The sequence below is a fragment of the Staurois parvus genome, unplaced genomic scaffold (assembly GCF_062004578.1).
Source record: "Staurois parvus isolate SC_StPar_1 unplaced genomic scaffold, SC_StPar_1.0 ptg000449l, whole genome shotgun sequence".
In the NCBI taxonomy this organism is placed as follows: domain Eukaryota; kingdom Metazoa; phylum Chordata; class Amphibia; order Anura; family Ranidae; genus Staurois; species Staurois parvus.
Window position 1 is genome coordinate 1,890,030 of NW_028318245.1, and position 17,471 is coordinate 1,907,500.

The window sequence follows — 17,471 nt, forward strand, 5'->3', positions numbered from 1 at the left end:
GAGGATGAAGAAGAGGATGAGGATGAAGAAGAAGAAGAAGCGGATGAGGATGAAGAAGAGGATGAGGAAGAAGAAGAAGAAGAAGAAGAAGAGGATGAGGATGAAGAAGAAGAAGAGGATGAGGATGAAGAAGAAGAAAAAGAGGATGAGGATGAGGAAGAAGAAGAAGAAGAAGAAGAAGAAGTAGGATGAAAATAAGAAGAATTCCAGTCCAGCAAAAAGTGTCTCTGCAGAGAGCTCCGCTATTTCTGACAGTTCTCTGATAGTTCCTTGACATTTACAGCGGTTGAAACATTGTATCTATTTGTTTCCGAATAAAAACATCTGTATCCTAAATGGAAACAAATAGATACATTGTTGAAACTTCTATAAATGTCAAGGAACTGTCAGAGAACTGTCAAAGAAATAGCAGAGCTCTCTGCAGGGACACTTTTTGCCGGCTCTAGACGGGTAGAAAATCGGCCGATTTTTTTTACCATTGATGGTAACGTCGGCCACTTGAACAACCGATTTTTCGTTTTTTAAAAGAAAAATCTGCAGTTTTTCTCCCCATCTATGGCCTGCATTAGAGGCATGGAAGGAAGGAGGATGAAAGGGGGACCGAGGAACATGGATGGAAAGATGATTGAAATGTAGTTGAGAGACATGTAAGGAAGAAAGTGAAAGGGGGACTCTGAGACATGGAAACAATTAGGACAAGATAGGGGCTGAGGGACATGAATGGAAAGATGATGGAAATGTAGCTGAGAGACATAGATGGAAGGAGGATGGGAATGTGACTGAGGGACAAGGAGGGATGGAGGACAAGCGTGTGACTGAGAGGCATGGAAGGAAGGAGAACAAAAGAAGGATAATAGGCATGGAAGGAACGAGAACAAAAGGGGGACCTAGAGGCATGGAAGGAAGAAGGACATAAGGGGGACTTAGAGGCATGAATGGAAGGCGGATGAAATGGGGACTTAGAGGCATGGAGGGAAGAAGGGCGAAAGGGGGACTTAGAGGCTTGAAAGAAAGGAGGACGAAAGGGGGACTTTGAGACATGGAAAGAAGGAGGACAAGATGGGGACTGAGGAACATGGATAGAAAGATGATGGAAATGTGGTTGAGAGACATGTAATGGAGAAGGTGAAAGGGGGACTTTGAGACCTGGAAAAAGGAGGACAAGATAGGGGCTGAGGGACATGGATGGAAAGATGATGGAAATGTAGCTGAGAGACATGGAAGGAGGATGGGAATGTGACTGAGGGACAAGGAGGGATGGAGGACAAGCATGTGACTGAGAGGCATGGAAGGAAGGAGAACGAAAGAAGGATTAGAGGCATGGAAGGAAGGAGAACGAAAGGGGGATTAGAGGCATGGATGCAAGGGGGAAAAAAGGGGGACCTAGAGGCATGGAAGGAAGAAGGACGAAAGGGGGACTTAGAGGCATGGAAGGAAGGAGGATGAAAGGGGGACTGAGGAACATGGATGGAAAAATGATTGAAATGTGGTTGAGAGACATGTAAGGAAGAAGGTGAAAGGGGGACTTTGAGACATGGAAAAAAGGAGGACAAGATAGGGGCTGATGGACATGGATGGAAAGATGATGGAAATGTAGCTGAGAGACATAGAAGGAGGATGGGAATGTGACTGAGGGACAAGGAGGGATGGAGGACAAGCGTGTGACTGAGAGGCATGGAAGGAAGGAGAACAAAATGGGGATTAGAGGCATGGAAGGAAGGAGGACAAAAGGGGGACTTAGAGGCATGGAAGGAAGGAGGACGAAAGGGGGACTTAGAGGCATGGAAGAAAGGAGGACGAACAGGGGACTTAGAGGCATGGAAGGAAGGAGGACGAAAGGGGACTTCGAGGCATGGAAAAAAGGAGAACGGGAGTGAAGCTGAGAGACATGAAAGGAAGGAGGATGGGATGGTGAGAACGCCTTATAATGAGTTCATTTGTTGAGTAGACCCAGGAACTCAAAACCGAGATCTCATCAAGTGTCACTAACATATAAGAATCTGTAAGGTGGTTTAATCGTCCACTTTCTACCAAACATTAAAATATTTTTTGGGTGGACGATTACTGGGAGAAAGAATAATTATTATTATACAGGATTTATGGCGCCAACAGTTTGCTCAGCGCTTTACAATATAACGGGAGACAATACAGCAACAATACAGTTCAATACAAGAGGGAAAGGAGGGCCCTGATCCTGGGAGCTTACAATCTAGGAGGGAGGAGCTAGTGGTACAAAAGGTAGTAACTGTGGGGGATGGACTGGTAGGAGGAGTAGAAGATTTCATTATTAGCTGAAGGCAGGATAGGCTTCCCTAAAGAGATAGGTTTTCAGAGATCGCCTAAAAGTGAGCAGAGTAGGCGATAGTCTGATAAATTGGGGTAGAGAGTTCCAGAGGATGGGAGAAGCTCTGGAGAAGTCCTGGAGATGAGCATGGGAGGAGGAGACAAGGGAGCTAGAGAGCAGGAGGTCTTGTGAGGAGCGGAGAGTAGGGTTTGGGTGATATTTAGAGACAAGATCGGTGATGTAATTTGGGGCAGAGTTATAAATGGCTTTATATGTTATTGTTAATGTTTTAAATTTTATCTGTTGGGCAACGGGAAGCCAGTGGAGGGATTGGCAGAGAGGGGTGAAGGACACTGAGTGGAGGCCAGTGGAGGGATTGGCAGAGAGGGGTGGAGGACACTGAATGGAGGCCAGTGGGGATTGGCAGAGAGGGGTGGAGGACACTGAGTGGAGACCAGTGGAGGGATTGGCAGAGAGGGATGGAGGACACTGAATGGAGGGATTGGCAGAGAGGGGTGGAGGACACTAAGTGGAGACCAGTGGAGGGATTGGCAGAGAGGGGTGGAGGACACTGAATGGAGGGATTGGCAGAGAGGGGTGGAGGACACTGAGTGGAGACCAGTGGAGGGATTGGCAGATACAGAATGGTTAGTGAGGTGGATGAGTCTGGCAGCAGCATTCATGATAGACTGGAGGGGGGATAGCCTGCAATGAGGTCAGCCAATGAGGAGGGAGTTACAATAGTCAAGGCGAGATATAACAAGGGAGTGAATAAGTTGCTTAGTGGTTTCCAGGGTTAGGAACGGGCGTATCTTGGAGTTGTTGCGAAGGTTGGAGAAGTTGCGAAGGTTGGAGATGTTGCGGAGGTGAAGGCTACAAGATTTAGACAGCGATTGGATTTGGGGCTGAAAGGACAGATGGGAGTCTAGGATTACACCTAGTACCCTGGCATGAGGGGAGGGACTGATGGCTGTATTATTGATCTTGATGGAGAAGTCAGGGGAGGGGTCACAGGCTGGGGGAATACTAAGAGCTCAGTTTTGGAAAGATTGAGTTTGAGGAAGTGGAGTGACATCCATACCGATATGTCTCTTAGTAGGTTAGTAATGCGGGTGGAGACTGAAGGGGTGAGGTGAGGAGTAGAGAGATAGATTTGTGTGTCATCAGCACAGAGATGGTACTTAAAGCCATGGGAGCTTATCAAGTGACCAAGGGAGGAGGTGTAGATGGAGAAGAGAAGGGGTCCAAGGACAGAACCTTGAGGGACCCCAACAGAGAGGGGAAGTGAAGAGGAGGAGGCAGAGTTATAGGTAACGCTGAAGGAGCGCTGCGATAGGTAGGAGGAGAACCAGGAGAGAGCAGAGTCTCGGAGTATGTCCCCCACATACTTCAGAAGCTTGATTGTGCAACGCCTAGAATGAAAGCTGCCATTCCTTTGTCCAAAACAAGGTGGTGCACTCACACATACTGAATGGTCCGCACAGACAGGAAGTGATTTTGGAAGCAGACAGGAAGTGATGTCACATATGAAGTGGAAGTTCCCAGTGATCAGTGAGTTGGGAGGAAGTAGAGAGGAGACATTGCTGGAACTGGCAGAAGAGGAGGTAATAAGATCTTATTTTCACCCTGTAACCCCCCGTCATGTCCATCCTCTTCCTCCATCGTCATGTCCATCCTCTTCCTCCATCGTCATGTCCATCCTCTTCCTCCATCGTCATTCCCGTCCTCTTCCTCCATAGCTATGCCCGTACTCTGCCTCCATCGTCATGCCCGTACTCTGCCTCCATCGTCATGCCCGTCCTCTTCCTTCATAGTCATTCCCGACCTCTTCCTCCATAGTCATTCTCGTCCTCTTCCTCCATCATCATTCTCGTCCTATTCCTCCATCGTCATTCCCGTCCTCTTCCTCCATCGTCATGTCTGTCCTCTTCCTCCATAGTCATTCCCATCCTCTTCCTCCATCGTCATGTCCGTCCTCTTCATCCTCACTGTGATGTCTTACAAATATCTAACGTCCAACTACATATGTAGGATGAATATATAATCTGTATATAATAATAACTACCTAGAAGCACTCCGAGTGTAATCCTTTACAATAGTAATACTTTCGACAATCACCGTCATTGGTAGATGTGGAGATCCATGACAGTCATTCACTTAGCAAACAGCAATAATAAAGGATAGACAATGGATAACTGATGTGGGCTGTATAGTCCGGAGCCCTAGAGTTCAAATAATTCTCAGATTATTACCCGTCCTACAGAGAGGAGAGTCCTGTATAGATCACATGACCACCTCGATGAAGATGGACGAGGAAAACTTGACTCAGAGGATTTTGGACCTCACCTTGGAGATCATCTACCTATTGACTGGAGAGGTGAGGAGGATTCTGGGAGGTCACATGACATCACTCTTATCTCTATTAATAAAACCCAGACCTGACTAGAGAGGTGAGGAGGATTCTGGGAGGTCACATGACATCACTCTTATCTCTATTAATAAAACCCAGACCTGACTAGAGAGGTGAGGAGGATTCTGGGAGGTCAAATGACATCACTTTCCTCTCTATTAATAAAACAAAGACCTGACTGGAGAGGTGAGGAGGATTCTGGGAAATCATATGACATCACTCTCATCTCTATTAATAAAACGCAGACCTGACCGGAGAGGTGAGGAGGATTCTGGGAGGTCACATGACATCACTGATCTCTATTAATAAAACAGACCTGACCAGAGAGGTGAGGAGGATTCTGGGAGGTCACATGACATCACTCCTATCTCTATTAATAAAACACAGACCTGACCAGAGAGGTGAGGAGGATTCTGGGAGGTCACGTGACATCGATATTTCTTTTTTCAATACAGAGTTTCCCTTCTGTCAAGAAGTCTGGTGACCATGTGACTGTCAAGGTGCCTCTACCTCACTTTCGGACTCCTGATAGACACAACAATAGGAAAATTCTAGAAGTCACCAACAAGATAATTGAGGTGCTGACAGGAGAGGTGAGCGGTGCTGGGAATTCTGGGACATTCTCCAGTAACAGACAAGGGATGTGTCTGGATGGTGACTGTATCATTGTGTGTGTCAGGTTCCTATAAGGTGTCAGGATGTCACTGTCTATTTCTCCATGGAGGAGTGGGAGTATTTAGAAGGACACAAGGATCTCTACAAGGACGTCATGATGGAGGACCACCAGATCCCACAGGATTGTCAGGTAAAAGCCTAATATGCAATTTGTGTTTTAGCTGTACAATTCTTGCCTTGGTACTACTATCTTTTATTTCTTATACATTCAGAGCGAAAGCCTGACTGATTTTAAGGTTATTGTGAAAGAAGAAGTTAATGATGAATTAGATGAAGATGATGGGACAAAGAAATGGAAGTATTTAGAAGGATATGAGGATCTCTACAACGACGTCATGATGGATAATCAGCCGCTCCTCACATCACCAGGTAAGAGGTACTTTATTGTAAAGGAGAGAGCAGTACGGAGGGTCCACCTAGATCCCCCATCATCTGATAAACACATAGAAACAATGGATTCAATCAGTGTGTGTGTTTCCTACAGATGGATTCAGTCATGGGAACCCACCAGAGAGATGTCCCCATCCTCTGTATTCCCGGGATTCCACACAGGAAGCTCACACCAGCCCTCATCATCATCAGGTAGGTGAGATTGAGGAACTATAACTCAAAAGTAATTCTAATCTGTGTGAGGTCATGTTCCTCTTTGTAGTCTTGGGAGTCGTGCTCACAATTTAAACATCTTTTTACTATTATTTTATGATTTTAGGGTGATGAACCAATTGACATGAAAATTGAAGTTAAAGAGGAAGAACAGATGATTGTGAGAGGTAATTAGCAGTTTGCAGAGGAGGTTGGAATAACAATTTAAAAAGGAAGCAATGTTAGTAGTAAACATTAATAACAGAAACAGTTCACATTTCGTTTTACTTCTACAAGTATAACAAAATGACCAAAGGACCAAAATCAACCAAGAAAAAGAAGACCTTCACATCTTCATCATCACATGTTCAGACCATTCCATTCCTCAATATAATGTCATGTTCCTAACAAATGAGGAGGAGATACTGGACACCATATGAAGGTCCATCTCCATTCCTCAATATGACGTCATGTTCCCAACAAATGAGGAGAAGATAATGGACACCATATGAAAGGTCCATCTCCATTCCTCAATATACTGTCATGTTCCCAACAAATGAGGAGGAGATACTGGACACCATATGAAGGTCCATCTCCATTCCTCAATATGACGTCATGTTCCCAACAAATGAGGAGAAGATAATGGACACCATATGAAAGGTCCATCTCCATTCCTCAATATACTGTCATGTTCCCAACAAATGAGGAGAAGATACTGGACACCATATGAAGGTCCATCTCCATTCCTCAATATGACGTCATGTTCCCAACAAATGAGGAGAAGATACTGGACACCATATGAAAGGTCCATCTCCATTCCTCAATATACCGTTGTGTCCCCAACAAATGAGGAGATACTGGACACCATATGAAAGGTCCATCTCCGTTCCTCAATATAACGTCATGTTCCCAACAAATGAGAAGGAGATACTGGACACCATATGAAAGGTCCATCTCCATTCCTCAATATAACGTCATGTTCCCAACAAATGAGGAGGAGATACTGGACACCATATGAAAGGTCCATCTCCATTCCTCAACATAACGTCATGTTCCCAACAAATGAGGAGATACTGGACACCATATGGAAGGTCCATCTCCGTTCCTCAATATAACGTCATGTTCCCAACAAATGAGAAGGAGATACTGGACACCATATGAAAGGTCCATCTCCATTCCTCAATATAACGTCATGTCCCCAACAAATGAGGAGGAGATACTGGACACCATATGAAAGGTCCATCTCCATTCCTCAATATAACGTCATGTTCCCAACAAATGAGGAGGAGATACTGGACACCATATGAAAGGTCCATCTCCATTCCTCAACATAACGTCATGTTCCCAACAAATGAGGAGATACTGGACACCATATGAAAGGTCCATCTCCGTTCCTCAACATAATGTTCCTGGTTGTAATTGATTTCATTATTATTATTATACAGTATTTATAAAGCGCCAATAGTTCGCTCAGCGCTGTACATTACAAAGGGGGACAGAACATGCGACAGTACAGTAACAATACAATGTGATACACGAGGGGTTCGAGGGCCCTGCTCCTTCGAGCTTACAATCTAGGAGGGAGGGGATAGTGGTACAGGAGGAGATAGCTGTGGGGGATGGAGTGGTAGGAGGAGTGGAGGAGGTCGGCAATTAGCAAGGAGTGGGGTAGGCTTCCCTGAAGAGGTGGGTTTTCAGGGTGCGCCTAAAGGAGAGGGGAGTAGGTGATAGTCTGATGGATTGGGGTAGGGAGTTCCAGAGGATGGGTGACGCCCTGGAGAAATCCTAGAGGCGTGCATGGGAGGAAGAGATCAGGGAACTAGAGAGAAGCAGGTCTTGTGAGGAGCGGAGAGTGCGTTTTAGATGGTACTTGGATATTAGGTCGGTGATGTAATTTGGGGCAGTATGATGGACAGCTTTGTGCGTCAGTGTTAGGATTTTGAAATTGATCCGTTGGGCAATCGGAAGCCAGTGGAGGGATTGGCAGAGGGGGGGGGGTGGCGGAAACGGAGCGGTTGGTAAGGTGAATGAGTCTGGCTGCCATATTCAGGATCGACTGAAGCTGGGATAGCCTGTGGCGAGGCAGGCCAGTGAGGAGGGAGTTGCAGTAGTCGAGTCGTGATATGATGAGGGAGTGGATGAGCTGTTTAGTGGGTTAAGAACGTGCGAATTTTGGCGATGTTGCGGAGGTGGAGTCTGCATGAGTTTGTTAGTGATTGGACTTGGGGCTGGAAGGATAGGTTGGGGTCCAGAATGACACCAAGTACTCTGGCCTGCGGGGGGGGCCTGATGGTGGCATTGTTGGACATGATGGAGAAGTCAGTGGGGGGGGTCCGGGCTGGGGGGAAGACTAGGAGCTCGGTTTTGGAGAGGTTCAGTTTAAGGAAGTGGAGCGACATTCAGTCTGATATGTCGTTCAGTAGGCTTGTGATTCGGGCGGAGACTGAGGGGGTGAGGCGAGGGGTCAAGAGATAGATTTGTTTGTCGTTGGCATAGAGGTGGTAGTTGAAGCCGTGAGAGTGCATGAACTGGCCAAGGGAGGAGGTGTAGATGGAGAATAGAAGGGGCCCGAGGACAGAGCCTTGAGGGACCCCAACAGAGAGGGGAAGTGAGGGGGAGTTGGCAGCATTATAGGTAACGCTGAAGGAGCATTGTGATAGATAGGACGAGAGCCAGGAGAGAGCGGAGTCTCTGATGCCGAGGGAGTGTAGTTTTTTGAGGAGGAGGGGGTGGTTGACTGTGTCGAAGGCCGTGGAGAGGTCGAGGAGTAGGAGCACTGAGTAGTGGCCAGTAGCTTTGGCGGTTAGCAGGTCGTTGGTGAGTTTGAGTAGGGAGGTTTTGGTGAAGTGTAGGGGATCGAGGAGGTTGTTGTCATTGAGGTGAGAGCATAGGCGGGTGTAGACGAGGCGCTTGAGGAGTTTGGATGTAAATGGCAGCAGGGAGATGGTTCTAAGGTTGCTTGGGTCATTGGGGTCCAGGGAGGGCTTTTTAAGTATGGTAGTGATGTGCGCGTGCTTCAGAGGCGAGGGGAATGCGCCGGAAGAGAGGGAGAGATTAAAGATGTGGGTGAGGGAGCGTAGGATGGAGGGGGAGGGAGGTCGTAGGAGTTGTGAGGGGACATGGTCAAGGGAGCAGGTGGTGGGACGGGCTTCAGAGAAGACCTTGGTGATTTCATGCCAGAGTTTTGGGAAATTCTTGAATAATAGGCCAGCACAGATGATTTCTGACTGAAGAATGACAAGTATTAACGCGCTTTTAATGGCGATAATACATTTCTTTCCAACAGAAGAACGTATTGATCAGAACACGTATTTTATCTTCTCTCCAGATTATAAAGAAGATGACGTCATAATGCAACATTCTACAGAACTAAACCATGTTACTCAAAATGTACATCCTGGACTTCACCATGGAAACAGATCAGCACATCTCTCTGATTCTCAAGCTTCTCTTACTAATCCTGATTCCAAAAAGGTTCATCCTAGAATTATGGATAGATCCTCTGATCTGCCCCAACCCCATGGGATTACTTCCAGTAATTCAGATACTGAAACACTTGGAGAAGATAAAACGTTCACATCCTCTGAGGCTAATAAATTCCTAATATCAAAGTCATCGCTTGCTGTAAATCAAAGGACAAACAAACACGAAGTTCCATTTCCATGTTCGGAGTGCGGGAAAAGTTTCACATCGAAACAGGACCTCCTTCGACACCAGAGAAGCCACACGGGGGAGCGACCTTTTCCCTGTCCTGTGTGTGGGAAAAGTTTTGCCCAGAAAGGAGACCTTCTTAGACACGAGAGAACTCACACAGGCGAGCGCCCTTATTCGTGTTCAGTTTGCAGCAAATCTTTCAGCCGTAGAGGGCACCTGCTTACCCACCAGAGAGGGCACACAGGCGAGCGTCCTTTTCAGTGTTCACAGTGCGAGAAATCTTTTGCTCAGAAAGCAGCATTCGTTATACACCAGAGGAGTCACACGGGGGAACGTCCTTATTCATGCTCGGAGTGCGGGAAATGTTTCATGCAGAAAAAGTTACTTACTATACACCAGAGAAGTCACACGGGTGAGCGTCCTTTTCCTTGCACAGAGTGCGGGAAATTTTTCACTTACAGAGGAGACCTTCTTAGACACCAGAAGAGTCATACAGGGGAGCGTCTTTTTTCATGTACAACCTGTGGTCAATCTTTTTTTCGGAAAGGGCACCTTCTTACCCACCAGAGAAGACACACGGGTGAGCGGCCGTATCCATGTTCGTACTGTGAGAAGTCTTTTGCCTATAAAGCTGCGTTTGATGCTCATCAAAGAACTCACACGGGCGAGCGTCCTTTTTCATGTTCAGAGTGCGGGAAATGTTTCACTCAGAAAGGAGTACTTACTGCTCACCAGAGAAGACACACAGGCCAGCTTCCTTTTTCCTGTTTGGAATGTGGGAAAGGTTTCATAGAGAGAGGACGCTTTCTTAAACACCAGAGTAAACACGCAGGTGAGATCCCTCTTTCCTTTTGAGAGTGCGGGAAAGGTTTCTCTAAGAGAAGACGAGTTGTTGCACACCAGAGAAGTCCTGTGATCAGGTGACCTTTTTTTTGCTTTTCAGAGTCCAGGGAAGGCTTTGCTCTGAAAGGACACAAGGACCTCTACAAGGACGTCATGATGGACAATCAGCCACCCCTCACATCACCGGGTAAGAGGAGACTTTATTGTAAAGGAGAGAGCAGTACGGAGAGTCCACCTAGATCCCCCATCATCTGAAAAACAAATAGAAACAATGGATTCAGTCCGTGTGTGTGTTTCCTACAGATGGATCCAGTCATGGGAACCCACCAGAGAGATGTCCCCGTCCTCTGTATTCCCAGGATTCCACACAGGAGGGTCACACCATTCCTCACCATCATCAGGTAGATGGGTCCAGTCATGGGAACCCACCAGAGAGATGTCCCCGGCCTCTGTATTCCCGGGATTCCACACAGGAAGGTCACACCATCCCTCACCATATACAAGTAAGTGGAACTGAGGACCTACAGCTCTAAAAGTGATTCTAAACCTGGTGGGATTATATTTCTTTGTTTATTGGGCTATCAACCTCTTTTGTTTTGTGGTTTTAGGAAGGAGAAATCATTCATGTAAAAGTTGAGGATAAAGAGGAAAATGAAACCGATGTCAGAGGTGATCACGAGCCTACAGCGGAGATAGGAACAATGGTGAAGGTTAAGGAGGAGGAATATCCTGTAACTATAGGCACAGGTGAGAAATGAGTGCTAAATGGAGACATGGTTCATATTTTTCCTTTTTAATTTTTTAGTTTAAACTATGAAGATTAAACAAACCTCTTGGAATATTGGCAAATGTTGGACCGGTAAAGCTGAGAAAGGCAACATAACGTCATGTTTCCAGTAAATGAGAAGGAGATACTGGACACCATATGAAAGGTCCATCTCCATTCCTCAATATAACATCATGTTCCCAACAAATGAGGAGGAGATACTGGACACCATATGGAAGGTCCATCTCCATTCCTCAATATAACGTCATGTTCCCAACAAATGAGATACTGGACACCATATGAAAGGTCCATCTCCATTCCCCAATAAAACGTCATGTTCCCTACAAATGAGGAGGAGATACTGGACACCATATGAAAGGTCCATCTCCATTCCTCAATATAACGTCATGTTCCCAACAAATGAGGAGGAGATACTGGACACCATATGAAAGGTCCATCTCCATTCAATATAACGTCATGTTCCCAACAAATGAGGAGGCGATACTGGACACCATATGAAAGGTCCATCTCCATTCCCCAATATAACATCATGTTCCCAACAAATGAGGAGGAGATACTGGACACCATATGAAAGGTCCATCTCCATTCCTCAGTATAACGTCATGTTCCCAACAAATGAGGAGATACTGGACACCTGTCAGGGCAGGGCCGTGGAACGGACAGGTAGGCCTAGTGGCAGGGTAACGCACTGGCTGACGACAACCACCACCAACAGACTGAAGTCCCTCAGGGCGCGGAGTCTAAGTCCCAGGCTGCCCTTCACCAGGGCCCCTGATGGTGGGGATGGACTTGACGCAACCAGGGACCAGGTCGCGGCCCCCGAGACACCCCAGCTGCGGTAATGGCCGCCGCCAATGGCGTGTAGTTGGTGAGAATGACAATAGCGTAGTCAGACAAGCCGGGTCAATAACAACGGGACAAAACAGTACAGAACAGTAGACAGAGAATCACAGGTCACGGGCCGGGTTCAGCAACAGAAGGTCAGATCAAAGGGAAACGCAGAGAATGGTCTTAGTCACAAGCCGAGTCAGAATACCAGAAGAGTCACGAGCGTATACACAGAGCTGTAGCAAGACAAAGACACAAGACACAAGTGCAAAGAGCATGTGCAGATCCCAGGCTTATATGTACTCAGCCACACCCCTCTGGGGGATGGACCTCAGAGACCTGAAGGCATAAAAGATTCCCATCATGCTCAGCAGAAATCCAAGATGGATGCTAGCACATGGAGTAACATAACCTCTGGGAAAAGGTAGGACCTTGACAGTACCTCCTCCTCAAGGGCCCCTCCCCCTCCGCGGCTCAACAAAAGGTTTCCGAGGAAAGCGGGTATGAAACGCGCGGAGGAGGGCAGGAGCATGGACATCCGCGGAAGGAACCCAGGAACGCTCCTCGGGACCATAACCGCGCCAATGAACCAGGAACTGTAATCGGCCGCGCACCAATCGAGAGTCCAGGATCCGGCTCACCTCATACTCCTCATGACCGTCAACCCGAATGGGACGGGGCCGAGGCAGAGAGGTAGTGAAGCGATTGCAGATCAGAGGTTTCAACAGTGATACATGAAAGATATTGGAGATCCGCATCCCAGGTGGAAGGGCAAGGGCATAGGCCACCGGATTCACCTTGCGGAGAATGCGAAAAGGACCGACAAAACGGGGAGCTAGTTTGGGTGTGGGCACCCGAAGATTGAGGTTACGAGTAGACAACCACACCCGATCGCCGACCTGGTATGAAGGAGCGGGCAACCGTCTGCGATCAGCCTGGAACTTCTGACGCTGAGCCGAGTCCCTCAAAGCCCTCTGGATCTGCCCCCATGAAGAACGCAGGGCAGCAAGATGGTTCTCCACAGCCGGAATGTCCTGTGGTGAGAACCTCTCAGGTAATACCGCGGGTTGGTACCCATAGTTGGCCATGAAGGGGGACATCCCGGAGGAGGAGTTGACCGCTGAGTTCCTGGCAAACTCAGCCCAAGGCAGGAGATCGGCCCAATCGTCCTGATGGTCCGAGATATAACACCGAAGGAATTGTTCTAAGGCCTGATTGGAACGCTCCGCAGCCCCATTGGACTGCGGGTGGTAGGCTGAAGAAAAGGAGAGACTAATGCCCAACTGGGAGCAGAAGGCGCGCCAGAATCTGGACACGAACTGACTCCCGCGGTCCGAGACAATCACCTTGGGCAACCCATGCAGGCGAAAAATCTCCCTGGAAAAGACCGTGGCCAGTTCTTGCGCTGTTGGTAATTTCCTGAGTGGAATACAATGGCACATTTTGGAAAAACGATCGACGACCATGAGGATGACCGTATGACCCCGAGACACAGGGAGGTCTACAATAAAGTCCATGCCCAGGTGTGACCAAGGACGCTCCCCATTGGGAATGGGTTGCAGAAGACCCATTGGAAGATGCCGTGGAGATTTATTCTGGGCACAGATCGAACATGCCGCTACATAAGAGGCGATGTCGGCACGGAGAGTTGGCCACCAGAACAACCGAGAGACGACCCAAGACAACTGGTTCCTCCCCGGATGCCCGGCAGTTTTGGAGTTATGGTAGGTACGCAGCAGACGGGTGCGCAACCCCTCGGGTACAAAACATCTACCCTCCGGTCTCTCGGGAGGAGCGTCAGTTTGAGCCGCCAAAATCTGCTCCCCAAGGGGAGAAGTCAGACTGGTACGAATGGCAGCCAGGATATGATCCGGAGGTATGACCGAGGTTGGCTCAGAGTCCTCCCTGGACAACTCAGAGTATTGCCGCGATAATGCATCAGCCCTGACATTCTTGGAACCAGGCAAATAGGAGACCACATAGTTGAACCGCGACAAGAACAAGGCCCATCTGGCTTGACGGGGTGTCAATCTTTTGGCCTCCGAAAGATAAGTCAGGTTCTTATGATCGGTAAGAATGAGGACCGGAACTGCGGAGCCCTCGAGCAGGTGCCTCCATTCCTTGAGAGCCAGAATGATTGCCAACAACTCCCTATCTCCAATCTGGTAGTTGCACTCTGCAGAGGAAAGCTTCCTGGAGTAGAACCCACAGGGAAGTAGGGGTCCATCGGGCGACCGACGTTGAGACAGGAGAGCGCCTACTCCTGTCTCGGATGCATCAACCTCAAGGACGAAGGGCAATCCAGGATTGGGATGAGACAGTATCGGAGCCGAAGCGAAGGCGGATTTCAGAGCCTCAAAAGCTACGATGGCCTCGGATGGCCACTCGTGAGGATTGCTGCCCTTCTTGGTTAGGTCTGAGAGAGGTTTTGCAAGCGTGGAGAAATTTCTGATGAATTTCCGATAGTAGTTGGCAAAACCTAAAAAGCGCTGAATGGGCCGAAGGCCATTGGGACGAGGCCACTGCAGAACTGCCGAAACCTTCTGAGGGTCCATGGAGAATCCCTCCGCAGAAATGATGTAGCCTAAAAAGGCAACTTGGGATCGATGGAATTCGCACTTCTCAAGTTTACAAAAAAGTTCGTTCTCACGTAATCGTTGCAGCACCTGCTTGACATCCTGGATATGGGACTCCATGGAGGCAGAGTAAACCAGGATGTCATCCAAGTAAACTACCACGCACTGCTGCAACAAGTCACGAAGGACATCATTTATGAATTCCTGAAAAACTGCGGGCGCGTTACACAACCCGAAGGGCATCACCAGGTATTCGTAGTGACCGGTTCTGGTGTTAAACGCGGTCTTCCACTCATCCCCCTGTTTGATCCGTACGAGGTTGTACGCCGCCCTAAGGTCAAGTTTGGTAAAGACTGTTGCCCCCTTAAGGCGGTCGAACAACTCAGTAATCAAGGGAATCGGGTAGGCATTCTTAGTGGTGATTCGATTGAGACCCCTATAATCGATGCAAGGCCTCAATTCACCACCCTTCTTCTTTACAAAGAAAAAGCCCGCTCCTGCTGGGGAAGTAGACTTACGAATGTGCCCCCGGGAAAGCGCATCCGCAACGTACTCCTCCATGGCCTTATTCTCCGCAACCGAGAGAGGATACACCCTGCCACGCGGAGGAGTGGCACCGGGTTGCAAGGATATGGCGCAGTCGTAAGGACGATGAGCAGGTAAGGCACCAGCGCGTACCTTATCAAACACGTCCTGGTACTCCCCATAATCAGTGGGCAACGCAGAGTCTGAGGAGGCACACAACACCTTAACCGGCCCACGGATGCACCCGGCCCCACACTGTGAAGACCACGAGAGAATCTCGGCAGTTTGCCAATTGAAGGTTGGATTGTGCATCTGGAGCCAGGGATACCCCAAAACCACCGAATAGTGCGGAGAAGAAATCACCTGGAAACAGGCCAACTCCCTGTGAACAGCCCCAATAGCTACCTCAACTGGCATAGTCTCGTGGGTAACCTGCGGTGGTTGCAGGGGCCTGCCATCTATCGCCTCGAGAACCAATGGGGTAACTCGAGCCTGCAGGGGAATGGAGTGCTGGGCAGCAAACGAGCTGTCCATAAACAACCCGCCAGCCCCAGAATCTACCAACGCCTGGGCCGTCACCGAGCCCTCCGCCCAAGAGAGGACAACGGTGATCAGTGGCTTATCTCTGCGGAACGCCGGGGACGAGGAGACTCCACCCAAGATCTGTCCCCGACAGGATCTCAGGTGCGAGCGTTTCCCGGACGGACCGGACAGGACAGCCGAAAGTGCCCACCAAGACCACAGTACAGGCAGCGACCCTCCCGACGCCGAGCGGCCCGCTCTCCCTCGGAAAGGCGAGCAAACCCCAGCTGCATGGGCTCACCACCAGACAATCTATCCCCAGGAGGCGTGGGAGGAGAGGGAGGAATGGGTGGGATAGAAAACGCAGGTGCCAGTCGATTGGAAGGCCTCCGCAGGCGTTCCTTGAGTGAAGGCCTCTCCCTGAGCCTGGTATCAATCAGGATCAGGAAGGAAATTAGTGCTTCCAGCTCCACAGGCAATTCCTTGGCTGCGATCTCGTCCTTCAATGCATCAGAAAGACCCTGAGAAAACGCAGCCACCAGAGCCTCATTGTTCCAACCCACCTCTGCTGCCAGGGTACGAAACTCTATGGCGTACTCGGCCACGGTCCGTGAACCCTGATGCATAGACATGAGCAGCTTGGCAGCCGAGGCGGAGCGAGCCGGTACATCGAATACCCTACGGAAGGCATCGACAAAACCGGAAAACTCGTGAATCACGGGGTCATTCCTCTCCCATAAGGGATTCGCCCAGGCCAAGGCCTTGTCTGAGAGTAGTGAGATGAGGAAACCCACCTTTGACCTCTCAGTCGGAAAAGCGTAGGGGATTAATTCAAAGTAAATCCCCACCTGGTTAAGGAACCCACGACACTGACTCGGCTCACCCCCAAAGCGCTGTGGAAGAGGGGCTGAACCGGTCATACCTCTGGACACCGCGGGTGCCGCATCAGCCGCGGCGGTAGGCACAGCAAGCGGAACAGCAGCGGGAGCGACCACCGGAGTGACAACCGGCCTAATAACACCAGGAGTAAGGTGCGCGGTGCGTGCCAGCAGAGTTTGCAACGCCTGAGCGAACTGATCCAACAGGAGATCCTGTTGATCCAGTCTGGCAACCAACATAGGAAGTGAAGGCGTACCTGCACCGTCAGGATTCATGGCACTTGTGTAATGTCAGGGCAGGGCCGTGGAACGGACAGGTAGGCCTAGTGGCAGGGTAACGCACTGGCTGACGACAACCACCACCAACAGACTGAAGTCCCTCAGGGCGCGGAGTCTAAGTCCCAGGCTGCCCTTCACCAGGGCCCCTGATGGTGGGGATGGACTTGACGCAACCAGGGACCAGGTCGCGGCCCCCGAGACACCCCAGCTGCGGTAATGGCCGCCGCCAATGGCGTGTAGTTGGTGAGAATGACAATAGCGTAGTCAGACAAGCCGGGTCAATAACAACGGGACAAAACAGTACAGAACAGTAGACAGAGAATCACAGGTCACGGGCCGGGTTCAGCAACAGAAGGTCAGATCAAAGGGAAACGCAGAGAATGGTCTTAGTCACAAGCCGAGTCAGAATACCAGAAGAGTCACGAGCGTATACACAGAGCTGTAGCAAGACAAAGACACAAGACACAAGTGCAAAGAGCATGTGCAGATCCCAGGCTTATATGTACTCAGCCACACCCCTCTGGGGGATGGACCTCAGAGACCTGAAGGCATAAAAGATTCCCATCATGCTCAGCAGAAATCCAAGATGGATGCTAGCACATGGAGTAACATAACCTCTGGGAAAAGG

The 17,471-nt window shown here is 49.1% G+C and overlaps 1 protein-coding gene across 2 annotated transcripts in view; it reads left to right on the top strand.

Moving 5' to 3' along the window:
- The first annotated feature begins 3,746 nt into the window (after positions 1–3,746).
- LOC149453271 (uncharacterized) overlaps positions 3,747–17,471 on the top strand; it is a 227,083-nt gene continuing 213,358 nt past the window's right edge. Inside the window, exons 1-11 of one of the 2 annotated variants that reach the window (XM_089688194.1) lie at positions 3,747–3,888; positions 4,548–4,661; positions 5,150–5,287; positions 5,374–5,499; positions 5,582–5,738; positions 5,854–5,951; positions 6,079–6,139; positions 9,280–10,437; positions 10,549–10,635; positions 10,752–10,951; positions 11,057–11,195. In XM_089688194.1, coding sequence (XP_089544320.1) covers positions 3,802–3,888; positions 4,548–4,661; positions 5,150–5,287; positions 5,374–5,499; positions 5,582–5,738; positions 5,854–5,951; positions 6,079–6,139; positions 9,280–10,437; positions 10,549–10,635; positions 10,752–10,951; positions 11,057–11,195 — 2,365 coding nt within the window. In that variant the 5' untranslated portion in view covers positions 3,747–3,801. The remainder of the gene's footprint in view (positions 3,889–4,547; positions 4,662–5,149; positions 5,288–5,373; positions 5,500–5,581; positions 5,739–5,853; positions 5,952–6,078; positions 6,140–9,279; positions 10,438–10,548; positions 10,636–10,751; positions 10,952–11,056; positions 11,196–17,471) is intronic. The other variant, XM_089688193.1, reaches the window with a different exon arrangement.